Source organism: Erinaceus europaeus, chromosome 16 (genome assembly GCF_950295315.1).
Source record: "Erinaceus europaeus chromosome 16, mEriEur2.1, whole genome shotgun sequence".
Lineage (NCBI taxonomy): Eukaryota > Metazoa > Chordata > Mammalia > Eulipotyphla > Erinaceidae > Erinaceus > Erinaceus europaeus.
Window position 1 is genome coordinate 57,729,057 of NC_080177.1, and position 25,705 is coordinate 57,754,761.

The following is a 25,705-nucleotide window of genomic DNA, read 5'->3' on the forward strand; positions in this document are numbered from 1 at the left end:
GAAACCAATATTAAAAATAAAGATTCTTGGGGGTAGTGATGTTGTTCACCTGAGAGAGTACTTGTTCTGCCATGAAGGCAAGCCAGTTTCAAGTTCCCAGTACAACGCATGGGAGTCTTACAGCAATGAGGGAAACTTTGGTACTATGCTGTATCCCTTTTTCTTTGTCTCTATCTCGAAAAAAAAAAAAAAAAAAACCAAAGTACCAGTGATAATTTTTAAAAAAAGTGAAAGTAAACATTCCATTTAGATTAATGGATCTAAAGATACATAAGGGGGTAGAGCAGTAGCACAGCAGGTTAAGCGCACATGGCGTGAAGCAAGGACTGGCGTGAAGATCCCGGTTTGAGCCCCCAGCTCCTCACCTTCAGGGAGGTTGCTTCACAGGTGGTGAAGCAGGCCTGCAGGTGTCTGTCTTTCTCTCCCCCTCTCTGTCTTCCCTGCCTTTCTCCATTTCTCTGTCCTATCCAACAACGACATCAATAATAACAATAATAACAATAATAAAAAATAATAAAAAGCACAACAATGATAAAACAACAAGGGCAACAAAAGGGAAAAAAATAGCCTCCAGGAGCAATGCATTCATGACGCAGGCACTGAGTCCCAGCAATAACCCCAGAGACAAAAAAAAAAAAAAAAGATGGAAAAAGAATATATATTAACATGTTACTATTTAAAAAACTATTTTGTATTCATTTATTATTGCTAGATATATGATAATTACCATAAGTTACTTTAAATAACAAAAAATATTATCTTAAATTTTTAAATCAGATCTGATTCACATCTCACCAAACCAAACTCATAGATATAATACTAGTGAGTTGTGTTCCTTTTTGAAGACTTTAGAGAGACTCATATTCATTTTTTTTTTCAATGAATCTAAAGGAAAGCAGAAAACTTGGAAAAATACAAGGCACTGGAAAGAAAGCTAATTTTAATCTAACTGTTTCAGTGATAGTGCTATATAAGTGTAAATATTTGTTCAATTTTGCACTATCAGGTGGTGAAGCAGGTCTGCAGGTGTCTATCTTTCACTCCCCCTCTCTGTCTTCCCCTCCTTTCTCCATTTCTCTCTGTCCTATCCAACAACGATGACAACAATAATAATAACCACAACAAAAAAACGAGGGCAACAAAAGGGAATAAACAAATAAATATTTAAAAAAACAAGATTACCAATAGGCACATAAAAGAAATGCTTAAAATCACTGATTATAAGAAAAATGAAAACCAAGACAACATTGAGCTACCACTTCACCCCATTGATAATGGCCCACAAGTGCTGAAGAGGAGAATCTAAGAAGAGCCGTTCTAAACTGTTAGTGAGAATGCAAATTAGTGCATCCCTTGTGGATAACGGTTCAGAGATTCCTGAAAACATAAAAAACAATCTACTATATTACCCAGTGACTTTTCTTTTAGGCATATACACAGAGCACATGAAAACACCTATCTAGAAACTTCTACCACACTCATGTTTACTGCAGTGCTATTATAACAGTTGACATATGGAAGCAAGCCCAGTGTCCAACAGCAGGTCAAAGTAGTTGTGACATACACAACCGACTACTACACAACTATCAGAAGTACTATCCACATGGATGGAACTAAAGCAAATAATATTGAGCAAAATAAGCCAAAAGGAAAAGAAAGAATAACAAATGATCTCACTCACAGATGTAATTTAATAAACAAAGTCAAAAACACAATACAGGTTAAATCCTCAATGCAGTATTTTTTTTTTTTACTTTTAAATGAGAATATATTTGAGGATCATTAATGTAATGGCTTTTTTATTTTTTTTATTTTTTATTTAAGAAAGGATTAATTAACAAAACCATGGGGTAGGAGGGGTACAATTCCATACAATTCCCACCACCCAATCTCCATTTCCCACCCCCTCCCCTGATAGCTTTCCCATTCTCTATCCCTCTGGGAGCATGGACCCAGGGTCATTGTGGGTTGCAGAAGGTAGAAGGTCTGGCTTCTGTAATTGCTTCCCCGCTGAACATGGGTGTTGACTGGTCTGTCCATACTCCCAGTCTGCCTCTCTCTTTCCCTAGTAGGGTAAGTCTCTGGGGAAGCAGAGCTCCAGGACACATTGGTGGGGTCTTCAGTCTAGGGAAGCCTGCCCGGCATCCTGATGACATCTGGAACCTGGTGACTGAAAAGAGAGTTAACATACGAAGCCAAACATATTGTTGAGCAATCGTGGAACCAAAGCTTGGAATAGTGGAGAGGAAATGTTAGGGGGGTACTCACTGCAAACTCTAGTGCACTTCTGCTTTCAGGCATATATTTTGCAGTAGTTTACGGATACGTGTGAACATATGCTCTCTCTCTCAGAAACTGGTGTATATCTAGGTTTTGGGACTTTGTTAGAAAGTGAACCACCTGAGATGAAATTAGAGTGTACTATGAAAGGAAAGGTCTCACCTGAGTAATGAAGCTGAAGGGTTGTCATTCCACACGTGAAGTCTCTGGACACAGTGTGAGCTGAAGCATGTTGAGGTGGCAATCGTTGTGTTGGTTAGGTTGTGATCGGCAGATGCAATATTATTTGATATGGATTGGGAGAGGCATACGGGAAAGTGGGCCCTATCCAAGGGTTCCAGGACTGGGGGAAGTAGAGGCTCTATAGTGGAGATGTGAGGTTCCTGCTGTCTTAGGGTTCAAAAAGACAATGGATAGTTAATGTTATCATCACATTGTTTGGTAATTGGGTTAACTTTGAAAAGTCCTTTTGTTATGGTTTGCTGTACAGTACCCAGTATCTTGTATATAGCTGTGCTATTGGTTGCTTCTGATCTACTTGGTCTAGGCTTTTGAGAGAGTCTGCATATCAATTACACAGCCTATATTCAATGCAGTATTTTATATTGCAATCGATTTGGGAACTCAGAGAGGGAAGGATACTAAAGGGAGGTTGGGAACCTAAGTCTCTATAGTAGAGCAAGATGATAGTTTGGTTGAGGGTGAAATGTATTTATGTCTTTCCTGGGGAAATGTAGAACTTAACCCTTGTTTTGCAATAACAATCCCGTAGATCAACATTTTCTCAATAAATGATTATTGGCATCAAAAATAAAATTGTTGGGGCCAGGTGGTGGCGCACCTGGGTGAGCGCACATATTGCAGTGCACAAGGACCTGGGTTTGAGCCCCTGGTCCCCACCTGCAGGGGGAAAGCTTTGCGAGTAAGTGGTGAAGCAGGTCTGCAGGTGTCTCTCTGTCTCTCTCCCTCTCTATCTCCCCTCCTCTCAATTTCTGGCTGTCTCTACCTTAAATAAAGATAATTTTAAAAAAATTTTTAAATAAATAAAATAAAATTGCTTAATAACCAAGACTTAAGTAATTATCACCTTTCTAGTCAAACTGTTAAATGTTATTTTTTAATTGCTTCAGTGGAGTGTCTATTTTTAATATTGTGTGTTTTCCCCCAGAAACTTATCCTCCCTATAAAGGAGCAATAGTGGGGACTGCCCCACTCTCTGAAGGGAGGCTGAGTCAGCCTACCCCACCACTTAAGGAAAATGGTCCTAAATGAGGGTAGCTTAGAATGTTCTCAGCTGTGACCATGAACTGTGAACTCAGACTGGCAAAAACTGAGAGGTTACACAGACTCCTGTACTTAATTTTAATATATAGGCCCTGGGTCAGGTTGATAGGATAAATTGTTAATTTTATTCATAGATTTTTTTTCAAGTTTGGGAACTACTCACTGCTCTAATCTAGCTTTCTTTTTTGTTTGTTTGTTTGTTTGTTTGTGTCTAGTACTATTATCAACTCTGGCATCATCTTCCCAAACAATATTTTGGTCCACCTCTATGTTAGTTATCAAACTCAATCAAAAGTTATGGAAGTCATGAGTACTTAGGAACATACCTAAAATAGACTTCCTAACTTTTTTCCACCCTAATATCCCTTGTCATCTCCTACTTTTTGGTTCCTGTTCACTAATTATTTTGCCCTGGGAGTCGGGTGGTAATGCAGTGGATTAAGCACATGTGGCGAGAACCACAAGGACCGGGGTAAGGATCCCAGTTCAAGCCCCAAGCTCCCCACCTGCAAGGGAGTCCCTTCACAGGCAGTGAAGCAGGTCTGCAGGTGTCTGTCTTTCTCTCCCCCTCTCTGTCTTCCCCTTCTCTCTCCATGTCTCTCTGTCCTATCTAACAATGACAACATCAGTGATAACAGCAATAATAACTACAACAATAAAAAAAAAAAGGGCAACTAATCATTTTGCCCTGCTTTCTATCTTACTACCTTTCTGCCAGCAAGTTGCAGATGCTATCATGATTCCATCCTGACTTCCTTGGACAGAGGACCTCACCAATGTGTCCTGGAACCTCACCTCTCCAGAGCTCTACCTCACTAGAGAAAGATAGAAACAAGCTGGCGGTGTGAATTGACCTGCCAATGCCCATGTCCAGTGGAGTAGCAATTACACCTCAAAAAGAATTTTTCTTCATACTTCCAGAAGGTGAGAAATGATATGGGGAAGATGGCAAGAGGGATCTGCACCTCAACTCCATCAGGACCCAGAAAGAGAAGAGGAAAAGGGAAGGGTCATTTGAAATAGTAATAGGTGTAGGTGTGACTTAGAAAGGAAGAAAAGGGGGAGTCGGGCGGTAGCGCAGCCGGTTAAGCGCACATGGCACAAAGCGCAAGGACCGGGGTAAGGATCAAGCCCCCTGCTCCTCACCTGCAAGGGAGTCGCTTCACAGGAGGTGAAGCAGGTCTGCAGGTGTCTCTCTTTCTCTCCTTCTCTCTGTCTTCCCCTCCTCTCTCCATTTCTCTCTAAAAAAAAAAATTAAAAAAAAAGAAAAGAAGAAAAGGAAGAACCATAGGGAAAAAAATGGGCAAATATATATAAATATAGACAGATAGCTACAGAATAATAGTCAACCCATGGCTGCAATCTTGGAAAAACTACTGTGGCTTCCAATGCAGGGGACAGAGATAAAGAACTCTGGTAGTGGGAGCGGTGAAGAATTATACTTATTCCTGTTGTAATTTGTATATCAATATTGTCACTAATAAAACTTTTTTAAAAGAATATTATGCTTTTGTTCAATAACTTAAAATATTTTATCCATTTGAATATTTTATCCATAATAATCTTTGAATCTTCATATAACTAATAGTTATTGAAATTTTAACTTTTCAGCATTTGCTGACTTACTGATTTGTCACGCATGAATAAACAGGCAATTAATTAATTCCAACTGGATTTCATCCTTTCTTGTTTTTCTCATAATTCAGTTCCATTCAGCAAACCATGTGTCTATTTAACAATCTCTTCATGGAAGCTTTCACTTCCTGATTGCGAAGGGTATAGATCACAGGGTTCATCAAAGGAAAGATCACTGTGTGGAACAGAGCAACTACTTTGTCAGCTGGGAAGCTTCTGAAAGGGCGTGTGTAGATGAAGATGGCAGGGCCAAACATGAGAAATACAATGATGATATGAGTAGTGCATGTGGAGAGAGCCTTGTTCTTCCCTTCAGAGGAAGACCCACGTACACGGAAGAGGATGACTGCATAAGAAGTCAGAAGCCCCAGAAAGCACAAAAGGGTGAGAAGACCACTATTGGAGACCATCAGGAGCTCCACCACAAAAGTGTCTGTGCAGGCTAGCTTGATGACCTGAGGCACATCACAGAAGAAGTTATCCAATTGGTTTGGACCACAGAATGGCAAATGGAGAATAAGGGCCACTTGTACAATAGAATGAGCAAACCCCCCAAGCCACAATGCAAACAGTAAGACATAGCATATTCTAGGGTTCATGATAGTTGAATAGTATAAAGGCCTGCAAATGGCAATGTAGCGGTCAAAAGCCATCACAACAAGAAGGAACATTTCTCCTGCACCAAGGAAGTGCAAGAAAAATAGCTGAGTGATGCAGCCTCTGTAGGAGATTACTTTCTTCTCAGAGAGGAAGTCCACCAACATCCTGGGGGCCACAATAAAGGAGTAAGATGCATCTAGGAAAGCCAAGTTGCCCAGGAAAAAGTACAGGGGGGCCGAGAGGCCAGGATCTAACCTGATGGTAAGGATGATGAGCAAGTTTCCCGGGAGGATGATGAGGTAGAAAACTGAAACAAGCACAAAGACCAGGAGCTGAATATCTTGAGACTGGGTGAGACCAAGGAGGATGAATTCTGTTACTAAAGTGTTGTTCTCTTTCTCCATCACCCCCTCAGTCTGCATCATAACAATGAACAAAATATCATCTGTTATAGTCATCTTTTCATTTTTCCCTACTCTCTAGATAAAAATATACTAACCACATCTATCATTTCTCTCTGTCCCAGAAATCTCCTTCCTTTTAGGAAATCCTTCTATCTTTCACTTTCTCACACTCTCAGTTTCATTCAACCAAGTGTTTCTGTGTAATCATATTCCTCTGGGACTCTAGGTTTCATTGCTCAAGGTACATTAGAAATTTCCTGATCAAAGCAAAACTTTCACATTATGGAGATTTTTATATATTTTCTTTTATTGGCTTGGGTTTTGCTTATTGCTTTTGTTAGTGATGTTGCATTGTCACTAATCTTCAGATTTCATTGAGTACTTATCCTTTATCTGCTCCATACTCTGTTCATGAATCCTAGTTAATATTGGTCTAGTCTTTCTTACTTACCAATAACTATAATTTCCTCATAATTTAGAATTATAGACAGACTATGTCATTCCCCAAAATATTACGTAATGTAAATTTTTCAAGATATATGAAGACTTCGACTATCTCAAATAATAAAAGCATATAATTACTGGATTTGACTGTAAAGACCATGTAGTCTAGTATGTTCATTTGAAATACGAAAAAACAGTGATAGCAGTTTAGGTTCTTAAATTTGGAATGAATTGGGTCAGCAAAATAGCTCACTTTGATAGTTTGTTGCTTTGTCATATGTCTGATCCAGGTTTGAATACTGCCCTTACTTCATTAAAGGAAGCATAGGTGCTGTGGTCTCTCTCTCTCTCTCTCTCTCCCTCTGTCAAAAATATTGGAGCTAGTTTTCTCATTAGCAAGTGGTAGAAAGAAAGGACACTTAAACTGATTATTAACTAGTAGTTGATCAGTTAATATTGTATTTACATACTTAATCTTTATGATGCTTCTGAAAACATTGCTTACTTTTGGGTCATAAAGTTATCTAATTAAGAAATATATATTATATAAGTAAATAGAAATATAGGTACTCTAATAAGTGATGTTTTTCAAATGCTCATATTTGATTTTCCTTAACTTTATTACTATATAAACATATTTTATAGATAATACATTGCAATAACTGCATGTTCATTAGTATGAGTAAATTTAGAAATGAAAGATTACTGATCATAAAAATTATTCTAATTCTGACATCTAATAATGTTTTCTTGATCTTTAAGAATATGCATTATTTGTTTTTTAAATGTTATGAATACAGTAAAATGTAATTTGGTAACAAAAAATGGAGTCCTGATATATGCTATCATCTGAGTAAATCTCAAAAGCTTTACAGTACGTGAAAGAGCAAGTCACAAAATATGTCATGTTGGTTAATATTTCACGCTATGCAAAATTTCCAAATAAGGAAAAAAATCTACAAAGTAGAATTGTAGTTGTCTACAGCTAGAAGTAGAGGCAAGGGATTGCACTGTGGCTGCTAATGAGTATAAGGTTTCTTTTAAGATTAGTAAAAAATATTCTAAAATTATATCATTTTCATACATAACTTTGTAAGTACCCTTAAACTATTGAATGGTACACTATAAGTGGTACAATTTATGAATGTTGACTATAAATTAATAACTTCTTAAGTGTTATTGAATGTTCAGGAAAGATAGGTATGGAGAACATTCTCAAATAAATTTGACAAAATATCATCGATAACTTTCAAATTAGACTAGGAACTTCCTTCTGTCTCTGTTACCCACTTAGACACCTACTGGCTTCCAAATTCATTCCTCACTTTGCCTATAGCAATTTTTTCATACTAATAGTTTCCTCTACCTTGCCTCATGGTCTGTGTATTCCACTTAGTTATTTCCTGCTTCTTTGGGTTGCTGATTCTAAGACACATGGGACTCTTTGAGAAGTAAAGCCTCTTTCACTCTGCCTTCATTTTTTTAATCTTTCACTTCTACTTCTTATTTCTTACGAAGAGATGTTATTCTATTCCACCTAATATCTTTAATACTGTTCCCTTCTATTTCTATTCAAATTGTTCTCAGAGTCATGGACCCTAGATACATATCCAAAATAGACTTCCTAGCTTCTTTCCACCCTAATATCCCTATTCTCATCTGCTCTATTCCTACTTTATGGCTCATGTTCATTAATCATTTTGTCCTGCCTTGTATTTCTCCACCTTTAAGACACCAAGATGCACATGCTATTGTGATTCCATCCTGACTTCCCTGGACAGACGACCTCACCAATGTGTCATAGAACCTCACGTCTCCAGAACCATATCCCACTAGGGAAAGATAGAAGCAGGCTGAGGGTATGGATGTACCTTCCAGTACCCATGTCCAGTGGAGAAGAAATTATAGATGCCAGACTTTCCACCTTCTGCACCCCATAAAGAATTTTGGTCCATAATCCCAGAGGAAGAGAAGTGAAGAAATGAAAGGAAAGATGACCAGATGGCTCTGAACTCCAACTCCATCAGGACCCAGAGAGAGGAAAGAAAAAGAGAAAGGACATTCAGAAGTAGTGACAGCTGTGCGTGTGACTTAGAAGGGAAGAGAGTGCAGAGCCATAGGGAAAAAATACATACATATATATTTACAGAAACAATAGTCAGCCCATATCTGCAACCTTGGGAGAACTACTGTAGCTTCCAGTGGAAATAATGGGGATACAGAACTCTGGTGATGGGAACCATGCAGAATTATACTCCTGCTATCTTATAATTTTGTAAATCAATGTTAAGTCACTAATAAAATTTTTTTAATTTTTGATCTCACCCTTTTACTTTTTCTGTAGGATCCTTTTATTTTCAATCATACTATATGTCCCAAAGAGTATGATTATTTTTCTGTTCCTTCTCCCTTAATTTTTTATAAAGAATGATCAAAAAGTTCTCTTAATCAGAGTTCCAATGCTATTCTCAAATACATGATTAACTTTTTCTTCTGACGGCAAGGAACTAATAATTTCAGATTTATGTCCTCAAAGCAGAGCACCTTGGATTCTGGCGTCTCTCTACTAATCTGTGATGCAATAGAAAATGTTATTTTGGGTTTTACAAATACTTTTAGTATGCAAAGTACTTCCAGTGGGAATTATTAGGATATCAACTATAATTAGAGAAGAAAAAAGACAACAGCATTATAAAGACAAAACAATCAAACTATGCCAACTAAAGACCCACTGGGTGATGTAAGATTTTAAATTTGATAATTGTTCGTGACAGTGTAAAGGGAATGGCAGAAATGTGAGGCTTGTTAAAGTAAGAAACCAGGGTATTTTATTTTAAGTCTTCCTGTATAATGCATATAAATGATGAAAAGACACTGATAAGGAGTTAAGTATAGATTTAAGCCAGTAGTATATGCTAGTGTCTGCATACTTTTGGTACGCAACCTTAAGTAGATATAAAACAATGATGGGGGCTTAGATGTTGGAACACCAGGATAAGCACACAAAGTACAAAGCCCAAGGACCCGTGGAACAATCCTGGCTTGAGCCCCCAGCTTCCCAACTGCAGGGGTAGAGGATGGCTTCACACACCATCAAGCATGTCTGCAGGTGTCTATCTCCCCTCGCCTCTCAATTTCCTAAATAAAAAATAAAACATAAGGATGCTCAAACATTTTTATAGAATCTTTCTCTTTTTAAAAGAACATTTCGGGAGTCGGGCTGTAGCGCAGCGGGTTAAGCACAGGTGGCGCAAAGCACAAGGACCGGCATAAGGATCCCGGTTAGAACCCCGGCTCCCTACCTGCAGGGGAGTTGCTTCACAGGCGGTGAAGCAGGTCTGCAGGTGTCTATCTTTCTCTCCTCCTCTCGGTCTTCCCCTCCTCTCTCCACTTCTCTCTGTCCTATCCAACAACGACAACAACAATAATAACTACAACAATAAAACAGCAAGGGCAACAAAAGGGAATAAATAAATAAAATAAATATTTTAAATAAAAAGAACATTTCATGGGATCTATAAAACAATTTCAAGAAATGTGATCTCTATAATAACTCCTCCATTGTGGTCTTGGTATTCATAGTTGCTTACTCTTTTTAATTAATTAATTAGTTTTTAGTGAGAGAAAAAGAGACCAAAGCACTGCTTAATGGTGGTGAGAGGACTGAAACTAGGACCTCTGAGCCTCAGTGTTAGTTTTGTCCTATTTCCTGGTCCTTATGTTCTCTTTTGAATGTATATTTCTCATTTTCTAAGATAGATAAATTAAGACCACTCTGTTTCTATAACATAAAATTACATAGAGGAAAAATAATTATTGTACAAAAAACATTTAATTTAGTCTTTATATATTAAAAAGAAATATAAATGTGTGTGATACACTAGATATATATATATATATACATATATATATATATATTTGTTTGTTTTTTTTACCAGAGCACTGCTCAGCTCTGGCTTATGGTGGTGTGGGAAATTGAACCTGGGACTTTGGAGCCTGAGGTATGAGAGTCTCTTTGTATAACCATTATGTTATCTACCCCCACCCAGAAATATTCTTTTAAAACTGATTCTGAAATATGGTGTATATGGTTTTGTACTGAGAGCCTCCTCCATCATGATTGTTGCCTAGAAGTTGTGTCTGGAGCTGATGTGTTGAGTTCTCAATCTACTCATGGCTGTTTTCATCTCCTGATTCCTTAAAGTGTAAATTATGGGATTCAGTAAGGGTGTGATAACTGAGTAAAACACAGAAAGAAACTTATCCACTGAAAAGCCACTAAACGGCCAAGCATAGATGAAGATACATGGCCCAAAGAACAGGGTGACCACGGTAATGTGAGCAGACAGTGTAGATAAAGCTTTGGAAAGTCCACCAGAGGATCGATGTCTTACAGTTACTAGAATGACAGTGTAGGAAATGAGCAAGAGTAGGAAGCAGATGAAAGACAACAGTCCACTGTCAGCAATGACCAGCAACTCCAGAACATAGGTCTCAGTACAGGCAAGTTTTAGAACTAGAGGAAGGTCACAGAAAATATTATCTACTACATTGGGACCACAGAAGGGCAAGGGGATAGTAAAAACCATTTGACTCATGGTGTGCACAAAACCAACAGCCCATGACAGCAGCACAGAGCCAATGAGCACCCTCCGGTTCATGATGGTTGTGTAGTGAAGAGGCCTGCAAATAGCAATGTACCGGTCAACAGCCATGACTATGAGAAGAGTCATCTCACTCCCTCCTAGGAAGTGGAGGAAGAACATCTGAGCCATGCATCCCCACAAGGAAATAGTCTTCCTCTTCCTGAGAAAATCTGTGATCATCTTAGGGGTTGTGATTGTAGAAAGAGACATATCAAGAAAAGAGAGATTTCCAAGGAGGAAGTACATTGGTGTAGAGTTGAGATGAGAATCAAAAGTAACTATAATCACAATGAGGAGATTTCCTGCCATAATTGCTGAGTAGGCCAAGAGAAATATGAAGAAAAAGAAAATTTCAAGTTTCCAATTGTTGCTGAGTCCTAACAACACAAATTCAGATATTGAGTTATTCATCATGTCCTTCTAGTCCATGCAGGTAGGAGTTTCCAGGAAGTCTTCACAATAAAGATAATCTAGAAAAAATAATAATTTAACATGTGTTTATTTTTTTATGTATGAATATTAAAAGCAGTATTTGATTCCTTTAAATGGAGAGAAGATGAATATTTTATGAGGATAAATTAGAGTTAAAAGAACATTCATGGGGCCAGGTGGTGGCACACCTGGTTGAGCGCACATGTTACAATACACAAGGACTCAGGTTCGGCCCCCTAGGCCCCATCTGCAGGGGGAAAGCTTCACAAGTGGTGAAGCAGTGCTGCAAGTGTCTCTGTCTGTCACCCTCTCTATCCCTCCCTTTCCTCTCAATTTCTGACTGTCTCTATCCAATAAATAAATAAAGATAATAACTAAAAAAATTTTTTAAGAACATTGACTTGTATTATTGAAGCAAAAATATTTACATGAATAAATTATTGTAAAACCTAGTAGATACTGTTTGTCAACATATTGTGTCTTGACATTCATTATTGTTCTATCATCATTTCATAAGCCACAAGTTCAATGGGTCAATTAATAAAAGAGCCAAATGACTAATAGGAAAACTAGCTAGTTCAAGTGTAAAGGGATACAGTGAAGTAAATTTTTTGTACCTAGAATGCTATCTTAAAAACATTTCCTTCATCAACCTGCCAATATCCAAGTCCAGCAGAGAGGCAATTATAGAAGTCAGAATTCCTATCTTCTGCACCGCAAAAACAATTTGGATCCATACTCCCAGTGGGGGAGAAGTGATAGGAGGAAGAGGATAAGATGGCTCTGAACTCCAGCTAAATTAGGATGCACAGAGAGAAAAAGAAAAATGGAGAAACATTTGGATATAATAATAGGATCATGAATGGCTTGAAGGGGAAGAATGAAATGGACTTAGAAGGAAAAAGGGGCAATTATGTACAAATGTAGGCAGATAGTTGTAGAGAAGATAGTTAACCCACGTCTGCAACTTTGGGAGAACTGCCGTGGCTTACAATAGAAGGGCTGGTGATTCACAACTCTGGTAGTGCAAATGGGGTAGAATTATACCCTTGTTGACATGTAATTTTGTAAATCAACATTAAATCACTAATAAAATTAACTTTTTAACGTTTTATTTCTTTCCTTTTATTGGTTTATTGTTATAGTTATTATTGTCATCGTTGTTGGATAAGACAGAGAGAAATGGAGAGAGGAGGGGAAGACAGAGGGGGAGAGAAAGACACCTGCAGAACTGTTTCACCGCCTGTGAAGCGACCCCCCTGCAGGTGGGGAGCCACGGCTCGAACCAGGATCCTTACGAAGGTCCTTGTGCTTGAATTTTGTGCCATCTGCGCTTAACCTGCTGAGCTACAGCCCAGGTCCCGAAAAAATTAATTTTAAAAATTCTCTCCTCCATGATTTGCAACATTCAGTAAGTACACGAGAGTGAATTACCTATAATTTCAGAAAATTATCTTGAGTACTGTGTCCTATCAATTATAACTAATATTGACATATTCTCATCCTGACTTTCATTGCCAGTGAAATATACTACCAATTTCATTTATTCCTGCTTTTTTCTAAATAGCTACAATCTAAAAATGTTCTTACCTCCACCCAAATAAATAGGAAGTTTCTTGGCAAGAACGTGTGTGTGTGTGTGTGTGTGTGTGTGTGTGTGTGTGTGTGTGTGTGTGTGTGTGTGTGTGTGTGTATGTCCAGGATTTTTCTCTTTCATTTTTGAGACGTTTTCCTTACCTTATACTTGGGCTTTGGTTCCTGAACAAAATCCTGACTATATCTAGCTATTTTGTCAATTTTCATCAATCTATTGTACAGTTCTTTCATGTACAATAGAATACATGAACAATAGGTACAGTTCTCTCATGTCCTGATCATTCAGTGTTCAGATATACTGAAAATCACCAAAACTTTTACAAGTGTAAAATGGTTCTACAATTAGTTAAGCTTCCTTAACTTCTAAATGCTTGTCTTCTTTGTACCCAATGTTTTCTTCTGGTATTACACCCTTTTGTGCAGATAATTTTGACCACTGTCCTGCCTCATAAAACCTTGTTGGCATTTTATATCAGATATCAGTCTCAGAAAAAAAATATATAGTATAGTCATGAACTCTTTGAAATATAACTAAAATAGGCCTACTATCTACAAAACAGAGAGCCCCAACTCTTCATCTGAACTATTCCAGCCTTTAGGTTCATGATTAGTCAACAATTTGTTTGGCTTTGTATGTTAACTCTTTTTTCAACCACTAGGTTCCAGATGCTAACATGATACCAACTGGACTTCTCTGGACAGACATTGAAATGAAAAGGAATGAATATATAATTGGATCAAACTTCATCAGGAATAATTTCATTTTTCTTTAGCAAGAACTCTGAGAATGGGTTGAAACACCCTGGCTTTCTCTGTCCCATTCATGTAACTAAAGCTATAAAATTATCTTATTATTTTCAGCTGTTACTTGCTTGGGGAAAAATGCTTGGTTTTCGGGAGTTGGCCTGTAGCGCAGCGGGTCAAGCACAGGTGGCGCAAAGCACAAGGACTGGCATAAGGATCCCAGTTCGAACCCCGGCTCCCCACCTGCAGGGGAGTCGCTTCACAGGCGGTGAAGCAGGTCTGCAGGTGTCTATCTTTCTCTCCTCCTCTCTGTCTTCCCCTCCTCTCTCCATTTCTCTCTGTCCTATCCAACAATGACAGCAACAATAATAACTACAACAATAAAACAACAAGAGCAACAAAAAGGAATAAAAAAATAAAATAAATATTTTTTTAAAAAATGCTTGGTTTTCCGAGTTTTGTTTCTATGTTCAGTAGAAGTGCCATTTCCACAAAAATACATAAGTAGATGCATGGAAGTTATCTAACTACTAAGTTTGATAAGGGCTTTATAGTTTCTGTTGACCCTGACTTTTGTAATGGCCCTTCTCCATGAAATGTTAAACCATGAGGGCATTAGAAGACTCATGGGTGGCTCCAAAGTCTAAGGTTCATGGTGAATTCACCTTCTTCACCCTATCTTGGATGGAGCACAGAGATCTCATATTAAGTGAGGTAAGTCAGAAACAATAAGATGAATATGGGATGACCTCACTCATAGGTAGACATTGAAAAACAAAATCAGAAGGGAAAACTCTAAGCAGAACTTGGACTGGAGGTGGTGTATTGCACCAAAGTAAAAGACTCTGGTGTAGGGGGCAGGGAAGAAGGGTTCAGGGGTTCAGGTCTTGAAGCATTCTGGCAGAGGAGGACCTAGTAGGGGTTGTATTGTTATATGGAAATGTTATGCATGTACAGACTAGTGTATTTTACTGTTGACTGCAAACCATTAATCCCTCATTAAAGAAATTTTTAAATCATTTCTGAAGAAAAAAAACTCATGAGTACTATTCATTTATCATTAAAAAATGCTTGAAATATTTTTAAAATCAGGTCTTCTGTTAAAATAACCACAAGATTTATTTTCCTAACCCCCCTATAAAATGTGTACATTTATTTTTTAATATTTATTTTATTTATTTATTTACTCTGTTTTTATTGCCCTTGTTGTTTTGTTGTTGTAGTTATTGTTGTTACTGACATCACCATTCTTGAATAGGACAGAGAGAAATGGAGAGAGGAGGGGAAGACAGAGAGGGGGAGAGAAAGATAGACACCTGCAGATCTGCTTCACTGCCTGTGAAGAGACTCCCCTGCAGGTGGGGAGCTGAGGGGACCGAACTGGGATCCTTATGCTGGTCCTTGCACTTTGCGCCACCTGTGCTTAACCCACTGCGCTACCGCCCGATTCCCAAAATGTGTACATTTAATAGGAAAAAATATAAATTTTTAACTGCATGATGGACTTTGTTCTCATATGTTGAACATGCTGATCAAGTTTCAAGTATGAAATAAATGTTTTAAATGTAGGTAGAAAAATATTGATAGTTTCAGAAAAGTAGGGAATTTTTCCCTTGATTTTAAAATTACCCCCCAAAAAAAAAACATTAGTGATACAATTAACCAATTATATCAAAGGCTATTTGACATCAGTCAAGAAAAAAAGTATAGAGTATACAAATGAGAAATAGTTTCACAAATGGCTTAAATTATTTCTTTTTATCCTTTATTGGGAATTAATGTTTTATAGTCACCAGTAAATACAATAGTTTGTACATGCATAACATTTCTCAGTTTTTCCATATAACAAATACATTAATTGATTTATTATTTCACATATTACATAATCAATATCTCACTGAAATAAATAATCACAGTAAGTAAATATAATAACACAAAATGAAGTCAATATTTCTCCTTTTTCTTTATCTGAGTTTTTTTTTTGTATCACATAACCAGCTCTCCACAAATTCTAAGCTTAACTGAAGAGCTTAATTTTTCTATTACCTTAAAACATTCTACATTATTTTGTCTTTCACTCCAAAGGAATTTAACTAATCCATGTTTATCCCTCCAAAAAAATGTATACACAAAATATAGAGCTCACCTCTTAGATCAGGATTGTGAACAGTATTTACTTAATAGTCACAGACTAGATTTTCTGACCAATACTACATATATTTGTCCAGCTTCTAGCTAGCCAAAATTATCTCTTACAGTTGTCTTCATGATCAAATTAGTATAGTTTTCAGTTAGTTACAAGATCTTTTGGTAAAATTTATTTTTATTAAAGCATATAATTGCAGTACTTTTTTTTAGTATTGTTACTTAAACCTACCACTTCTGGCTAAGGAATGGCCTCTTCAAGACCTGCAACTATACTGGGAGTATGAATATTCATTGTTTATATTTTTATCCATAAACATGCATGACAATAATTTGCAGGCCAAAAAAAAAAGACAAGAAACATATATATATAATGCAGAATGGTCATCAATACCCAGAAGGCATTATTAAAGTTAACATGCTACAGTTCCCTAGAGTTCAGAGTAAGGACTTAATTTCTTATTGTTTAAGTGCATTGTGAATTCACCAATGTATTAGCAGTGTGAACTCTTCACAATTAAGGTATTTTTTTTAAATAAGTCTCTTCATCTTTTTTTAAGATTTATTATTTATTTATCAGATAGAGACTGAGAAAACAAGAGGGGAGGGAGGAAGAGATGGGGAGAGAGACAGAGACACCTGTGGCACTGCTTCACCACTCATGAAGCTTTCCCTCTGCAAGTGTGGACAGGAGCACTGAACCTGAGTCTGCACTATGTGTGAACGTGTGCACTTAACTGGGTGCACCAATGCCCGGTCACTCTCTATTATGTTTTTTTGTGTTTGTTTTTTTTTTTTTTTAAGAATGAAACCTCTTCTTTATTTTATATTCTTTTAGTTCACAGTTTTTCTTGGGTAGTTATCCTGGTTAAACACTAACAATGACCATCTCCAGGATCTAGGGTTAGGGGTGAACTAGGGACTTTGATAATTTTTCAGTTTGTACAAGTTAGATTCATTAAATGGATTCTTTCCCCCTTATTAAGTTATATGAGGCTGTTTTCCTCTAAATTCCTTAGCTGTTTAGAAACACAGTCATGAGTGTTTCTTTTAAAATAACTTGACTTTGAGTATTAGCATTATGAACACCACAGTAAAGGGGGAAAAAAGTGTAATGGCTTTTTTCTCCCAGTCTAAAAAAAAATGGAACATAAGAGGTGTACAAAGATGTAATTGTGTGGAATTATACTCCTTTTATCCCACAATCTTATCAATCATTATTAAGTCACTAATAAAAATAAATTTTAAAAAAGCATAAAAGGAAAAAAATGTAAAGTGCCAAAACAAATTCACAAAATAAAAAGAAAAAAAAGAGTGCTAAAACTTCAATGATAGCTGGCAAGGAATGGAAAGGAGTAAAAATCAGTCCGGGTTCTGTTAAAGCATTGTTTTTGTTGTTGTTGTTGTTGTTTGTTTGTTTCCTTTTTCTTTCTGAGTGGCCAGGTAGGGTTTCTGCCAGTAAAAAGATGCTGTTTCACAAGCAAAGATTCCAACTCCTGTTCATTAGGATGACTTTATGAACCATAGGCATCATCAGAAAGTATACTAAATTCTGTCCTTCCATTTTTTTATAATTATATATAGATATATTCCCTTTCATTGCCCTTCTTTTGTATTGTTGTTGTACTTATTATTGTTGTTGTTATTGATGTCATCATTAGATAGGACAGAGAAGTGGAGAGAGGAGGGGAAGACAGAGTGGGTGACAGAAATACACCTGCAGACCTGCTTAGAGGCCTGTGAAGCAACTCCCCTGCAGGTGGGGAGTGCAGGGACGGATCGTTATGCCCGCCCTTGTGCTTCCAGCCACATGTGCTTAACCCACTGGGCCCAACTCCCTGTCCTTCCTTTTTTATTTTTTATTTTTATAGTGATTTAATAATGATTAACAAGACTGTAAGATCACAGAGGTACAATCCATATAGTTCCCACCACCAGAGTTCCGTGTCCCATCCCCTCCATTGGAAGTTTCCCTATTCTTTATCCCTCTGGGAGTATGGACCAATATTCTTTATAGAGTGCAGAAGGTGGAAGGTCTGTCTTCTATACTTGCTTCTCTGCTGGAAATGGGTGTTGGCAGTTGGACCCATTCCCCCAGTCTGTTTCAATTTTTTATTATTATTGATTTAATTCTGAAAAAGTCTGTTAGAAAAGAGGGGTACAATTCCACACAATTTCCACCACCAGAGTTCCACATCCCATCCCCTCCATGGTAGATTTCCTGTTCTTTATCCCTCTGGGAGTATGGGCCCAGGATCATTATGGGATGCAGAAGCTGGGAGATCTGGCTTCTGTAATTGCTTCTCCGCTGGACTCGGGCACTGACAGTTTGATCCATACTTGCAGCCTGTTTCTATCTTGCCTTAGTTGGAAAGAGCTCTGGAGAAGTGGGGTTCCAGGATACATTGGTGAGGTCATCTGTCAAGGGAAGTCACGCTGGCATCATGATAGCATCTGCAACTTGGTGACTGAAAAGCATTAAGATACATACTCCACCACTTGAGGAAGATTGGTCCTATAATGAGTGCAGCCTAGAATGTTCCTAGCTATGACCATGGAATATGAGCTCAGATTTAAAGGGATGCAGAGGTTACACAGGCTGAATATGGGCCCCAGATCAGATTGATGGGTTTTATAGTTAATCATATTTACATACTTTTCCCATACTCAGGAGCTACTCTTCCGTGATCCAGCCTTCTATTCTTATTCTCAACTCTGACACCATCTCCCCAGACAATACCTTTAGCCCACCTGCATGTCAGCTGTAGGGCTCAAGCAAGAATTAGTAAAGTCATGGGCCCCTTGGAATATACCTAAAATAGACTTCCTAGCATTTCCCAAAATGGAGACCCCAAATCTCATCTGCTATATTCATACCTTTAGATTCCTGATTATTAAACAATTTGTTCTGAAGGCACTGTTTTACAGAAAATAGTGTATATGTTAAAACAAATTTGAAATTTATAAATAGTAACCAAGCTGTCCCTGGATTTTGTGAGAATTACTATGATTACCAGAGTGAAAAGGGATATGCATAAGACTTTGAAAGTGGGTGCAATGACATACACATATACTTATGAAACTATACCCCTGAAATCCTATAATTTTGTAAACCACCATTATATCACTAGTGATAAAAATTACAAAAAAGGGGGGACATGAATTTGTAAAAGGCATTGAAAAGGAATTCACCTCCCCGCAAGAAATGTTTTTTTTTAAGCTGATAAAGTTTAGCCCACAGAGGCAGATATGGCCCCCTCAGGCTTTCCCTTGACAACACACTGGTTCTTGTTACTTGCTTACATGTTTCTCCATGTTTGTGCCAGTTTCTTTTTTAAAAATGCCTGTACGATATAGGTTTCTGTTCACCTCACACCCTTGATACTATAGTCATTTAGTTAAAAAGAAAAGGGGGAATTGTTGTATGCTTTACATTGGGTTCTAGTTCTCCCCCGCCAAGAGAATTGGATCAGTCCAGTTAGTTTCGCGGGCCTGCTTGGCCCTGCCCTGAAGGAACCCCGAGAGAGGGTTCCTGAGTTCCAGGGTTGCAGAGTAAGAGAGAGTTCCTGAGTTCCAGAGTAAGAGAGGGTTCCTGAGTTTGAGAGTTAGAGAGAGTGCTTGCGCCGCCGCAAAGAGACAGCAGAGTTCTGTTTGGTGATTAGTTTGTCTTAGTTTATGAATCGTTGTTCCTGAATAAAGAAATACAGCTTCCCTGCCCAGCCGTTGTCTCTGCGTCTCTGTTACCCGCCCGTGAAGCTACCCGGCCGGCTAGAACCTCCGAATTTTAACAACACCCACCCACATTCTCTTCCTAGTTATCTTTTATCTTAAGGTCAAATAGCAGAATCTTAGACGTCTTACAAGGAGAGAATAAATACACAAAATAATTATGATCTATAAAGTCAGATTACCTGAACTCAAGACCTCACCCCTATTATCCTGAATACCACCTCCTACTTTTAGAGAAATATGTAATATAGAAGTTTCTAGCCCTTCCTTTCACCTCTATAAATATTGAGTCGTTAGAATAGTCATAACATTTTATCTGTTTTTCCATGCAAAAATTCACCATGACTTTCCCAGCAACTCATTATTTCCTAAGACAAATGGACTCGGAGATTGATGGTAGCATTGTTCCTACCTCCATTAAGTTCAAAATTCAGTAGTCTTACGTTTCCTGTAAATGCTGATACTACAGTGTTTGGCTTTCTGTGGCACCAGGAAAAGCGTCCACATGGCGCTTCAGTGCATAAAATAAACAGAAACTTTGTTGGACTTAAGCTGATGTGCAGTCTTCATAAAACTACGTCTTACCAGTGGAATAGAATTGAGAGCCCAGAAGTAATCCCCCACACCTATGGACATCTAATCTTTGATAAAGGTGCCCGGACTATTAAATGGGGAAAACAGAGTCTCTTCAACAAATGGTGTTGGAAAAAAAGGGCTGAAGCATGCAGAAGAATGAAACTGAACCACTCTATTTCACCAAATAAAAAAGTAAATTCCAAGTGGATCAAGGATTTGGATGTTATACCAGAAACTATCAAATACTTAGAGGAAAATATTGGAAGAACTCTTTTTCGACTTAAATTTTAAAGACATCTTCAATGAAACAAATCCAATTACAAAGAAGACTAAGGCAAGCATAAACCTATGGGACTACATCAAATTAAAAAGCTTCTGCACAGCAAAAGAAACCACTACCCAAACCAAGAGACCCCTCACAGAATGGAAGATCTTTACATGCCATACATCAGACAAGAGGCTAATAACCAAAATATAGAGAGAGCTTGCCAAACTCAACAACAAGAAAACAAATAACCCCATCTAAAAATGTGGAGAGGACATGGACAGAATATTCACCACAGAAGAGATCCACAAGGCTGAGGAACACACAAAAAAATGCTCCAAGTCTTTGTCAGAGAAATGCGCACCTGGCTGAGTACCCATGTTACAGTACACAAGGACCCAGGTTCAAGTTCCCAGTCCCCACCTGCAAGGGGAAAGCTTCACAAGTGGTGAAGCAGGGCTGTAGGTGTCTCTATCTCCCCCTACCCTCTCAATTTCTGGCTGTGTCTATCCAATAAATTAAGAAAATAAATAAATAGGGTAATTTATAACTAAAAGAGAACTATCACGCCAAATAAATCATCACAACATTCAAATTAAATCACTTTTGAGTGAATGCAAATTCCTTACAAAGATTTTTTTAAAAATAACTAGTATATTGTGGTCTGGGTGGTGGTGCAGTGGATAAAGCATTGGTTTTTCAAGCATGAGTTCCTGAGTTCAATTCCCAGCAGCACATGTATCTGAGTGATATCTGGTTCTTTCTCTCTCTTCTCCTATCTTTCTCATTAATAAATAATTAAATAACTAGTATATTATGGATAACCATGTCTAGTGGCCAAGGAGGTGGCACAGTGCATAAATCCTTGGACTTTGCTTCCACCTTCTGTACCCCATAAAGAATTTTGGCCCATACTCCCAGAGGGATAAAGAATATGTACCATGTGGAATTATACCCTTGTCTTTTTATTTGTTTGTTTGTTTGTTTTGTTTTTGTTTTTGTTTTTGCCTCCAGAGTTATCGCTGGGGCTGGGTGCCAGCACTATGAGTCCACTGCTCCAGGAGGCCATTTTTTCTCATTTTGCTGCCCTTGTCATGGTTGTTATAGCTGTTGTTGTTGGATAGGACAGAGAGAAATCGAGAGAGGAGGGGAAGATAGACATCTGCAGACCTGCTTCACCGCTTGCAAAGCAACACCCCTGCAGGTGGGGGTGCTGAGGGCTCCACCAGGATCCTTACCTCAGTCCTTGCGTTTTGCGCCATGTGGCTTAATCCGCTGTGCTTGCCCAGCCCCCGCCCCAAATTGTACCCTTGTTATCTTACAATCTTGTTAATCATCATTAAATTACTAAATATATATATATACAAAACCTTGGACTCTGAGTACCTAGATTCAATCCCCAGTATGTGTGCCAGAGAGACATTATGGTTCTCTCTTCTCTCTCTCATCCTCTCTCTCTCTTTTTCTCTCTCTGTCTCCCTCTCTCTCAATGAAGTACTTTAAAAATTAAATACTGTTCAAAAAGTATAAAGTTGTTTTGTAGCAGCTTTTATTAAGCATATCAACATATTATAAGCATATTAAGCATATTATGTTCTTTATCTTTAGGCAAGATCAAGTCTTTAAATGTTCATAAAAATACCTGTGAGGGGGTCAGGCAGTAGTGCAGCGGGTTAAGCACACATGGCACAAAGCACAACAGGTGTAAGGATCCCGGTTTGAGCCCACGGCTCCCCACCTGCAGGGGCATTGCTTCACAGGCAGTGAAGCAGGTCTGCAGGTGTCTTTCTTTCTCTCCTCCTCTCTGTCTTTCTCTCCTCTCTCAGTTTCTGTATGTCCTATCCCACAACAACTACAGCAATGACAACAATAATAATAAAAACAACAACAAGGGCAACAACAAGGGCAACAAAATGGGAAAAATGGCCTCCAGGAGCAGTGGATTCATAGTGCTGGCACCGAGCCAAAGCAATAACCCTGGAGGGGGAGGGGGGAAGTATTGTAAAAAAAAAATACCTGTGGATACATTACTTTCTGCTTGATTACATTATACTATTCATGACCCTTTGTTCAATGTCTTGAGGATCGTCCCTTAAGTTGTACAGGAAACCTTAAGTAGTTAATGTCTCGTTTAATGCCCTTTAATTAAGATTTAAATCACGTGAGCTTCTTATCCTCTATAATACAAATGTTTTGCCTCTACCAAACTCTCCATCTCCATCCCTGTTATTTCATTCTCATTAGCTATGCTACAGTTTTCCTCTCTCTCCGTCCCCCTCTCCTCTTCTTTCTCTCCTCCTTTATAATTTTCAAATGTATCCAAATCATGAAATATTTGTGTCCTTGTATGAGTTATACTGGTAATTTTCTGCCCAGAGAAAACTGCAAGGCTGTTTCTTTCTAATTGTTGTGTGTGGGTATCAACTAAGCCTATTCAAAAAAACACTTTGCTTAAAACAAGCAAAATTAAGGAAACTACCACTATCCTGGTCAAATCTTATCACAACATCACTTTTAACTTGCTTCAGTGCACTATCACTTTCAGATATGATGTATATCTTTCTTTTAGTAGTTTAAATTGTTTTTCAACTTCTGCCTGAGAGTGAGATCATCCCATATTCATCCTTCTGTTTCTTTTTTTTTTACTTAATTTAATTTAAATATAACCCTAGGAGATCTTGAATCTTATTTCATTCTATGCCTAGTAGTTTCTAAAAATAAGTACTTATTTTTAATACAGTATTTGTTAACTGAATGATTGTATTAATGACTAAGTAATTTCATTAATTCCAACTGGACTTCCTCCTTTCTTGTTTTTCTCATAATTCAGTTCCATTCAGCAAACCATGTGTCTATTTAACAATCTTTTCATGGAAGCTTTCACTTCCTGATTGCGAAGGGTATAGATCACAGGGTTCATCAAAGGAAAGATCACTGTGTGGAACAGAGCAACTACTTTGTCAGCTGGGAAGCTTCTGAAAGGGCGTGTGTAGATGAAGATGGCAGGGCCAAACATGAGAAATACAATGATGATATGAGTAGTGCATGTGGAGAGAGCCTTGTTCTTCCCTTCAGAGGAAGACCCACGTACACGGAAGAGGATGACTGCATAAGAAGTCAGAAGCCCCAGAAAGCACACAAGGGTGAGGAGACCACTATTGAAGACCATCAGGAGCTCCACCACAAAAGTGTCTGTGCAGGCTAGCTTGATGACCTGAGGCACATCACAGAAGAAGTTATCCAATTGGTTTGGACCACAGAAGGGCAAACGGAGAATGAGAATCACTTGCACAATGGAATGAATAAATCCCCCAAGCCATGGTAATAATAGTAAGGCGTGGCATACTCTAGAGTTCATGACAATTGAATAGTGTAAAGGCCTGCAGATGGCAATGTAGCGGTCAAAGGCCATCACAGCAAGAAGCAACATCTCTCCTCCTCCAAGGAAATGCAAGAAAAATAGCTGAGTGATACAGCCTCTGTAGGAGATTACCTTTTGCTCAGAGAGGAAATCCATCAGCATTCTAGGAGATACAATAAAGGAGTAAGATGCATCCATGAAGGCCAAATTGCTCAGAAATAAGTAGAGGGGAGCGGAGAGACCTGGGTCTAACCTGATAGTGAAGATGATAAAGAAATTTCCAGGGAGAATTATTAAATAAAATACTAAAACTAACATGAACACCAGGAGTTCAACATCATGTGACTGAGTGAGACCAAGGAAGATGAATTCAGTCACCACAGTGCTGTTCTCTTTCTCCATCACACTTCAGTCTGCAGAATAACAACGAACAAAATATCATCTATTATAGTTGCCTTTTGATATATTCCATAGATAGCTGGGTGGAAACAATTTTAGTCACATGTAATACTTGCCTAGTTGAATGTTTTCTTTGAAAAAAAGAAAGTTTTTTTATACCGTACAGAATTTTTTTTAATCTCTTTATTGGGGAATTAATGTTTTACATTCAATAGTAAATACAATAGTTTGTACATGCATAACGTTTCCCAGTTTTACATATAACAATACAACCCACACTAGGTCCTCTGTCATCCTTTTTGGACCTGTATTCTCCCCGCCCCCACCAACCCCAGTCTTTTAATTAAGTGCAATATGCCAATTCCAGTTCAAGTTCTACTTGTGTTTTCTCTTCTGATCTTGTTTCTCAACTTCTGCATGAGAGTGAGATCAGCCCATATTAATCTTTCTGTTTCTGACTTATTTCACTTAACATGATTTTTTCAAGCTCCATCCAAGATGGGCTGAAAACGGTGAAGTCGCCGCTTTTAATAGCTGAGTATTATTCCATTGTGTGTATAGACCACAACTTGCTCAGCCACTCATCTTTTGTTGGACACCTGGGTTGCTTCCAGGTTTGGGCTATCACAAATTGTGCTGCTGTGAGCATAGGTATATGCAAATCTTTTTGGGTAGGTGTGTTGGGTTCCTTAGGATATATCCCCAGGAGAGGAATTGCAGGATCATAGGGTAGGTCCATTTCTAGCCTTCTGAGAGTTCTCCAGACTGTCTTCACAGAGGCTGGACCAGTTTACATTCCCACCAGCAGTGCAGGAGGGTTCCTTTGATCCCACAACCTCTCCAGCATTTGTTGCTACTACCTTTTCTAATGTATGACATTCTCACAGGAGTGAAATGGTATCTCATTGTTGTCTTTATTTACATTCCTCTGACAACCAAAGACTGGGAGCATTTTGAAAAAAGAAAGAATTTATTTGTTCTTTTGGGTAACTTTGGTTTACAAATCTCTAAGTGTTGGTGACGCTATACTATCTCTAATGTTTAAATTTGTTAATGAGCATTCTCACAGAACAAAGTGCTTTGAAAGCCCTTCTTTCCATGTGCCCCTGAGGAATACCTAATTAATAGAGAGTTACTATATGCCTGTTTTCAGTATGTGTGCTTT

At 38.1% G+C, this 25,705-nt stretch overlaps 2 protein-coding genes and 1 pseudogene across 2 annotated transcripts; all 3 read right to left on the bottom strand.

Moving 5' to 3' along the window:
- Positions 1–5,276: 5,276 nt before the first annotated feature.
- LOC103127963 (olfactory receptor 4N5) lies at positions 5,277–6,203 on the bottom strand. Its single transcript, XM_007538843.2, has one exon. It carries the CDS (start codon positions 6,201–6,203, stop codon positions 5,277–5,279), a length of 927 nt encoding a protein of 308 aa, XP_007538905.2.
- A 4,571-nt stretch (positions 6,204–10,774) lies between these two features.
- Positions 10,775–11,722, bottom strand: LOC103127965 (olfactory receptor 4K13-like; annotated as a pseudogene).
- Positions 11,723–23,616: 11,894 nt separating this feature from the next.
- LOC132533353 (olfactory receptor 4N2-like) lies at positions 23,617–24,543 on the bottom strand. Its single transcript, XM_060174146.1, has one exon. The coding sequence runs from the start codon at positions 24,541–24,543 to the stop codon at positions 23,617–23,619; it is 927 nt and encodes a 308-aa protein (XP_060030129.1).
- Positions 24,544–25,705: the final 1,162 nt, after the last annotated feature.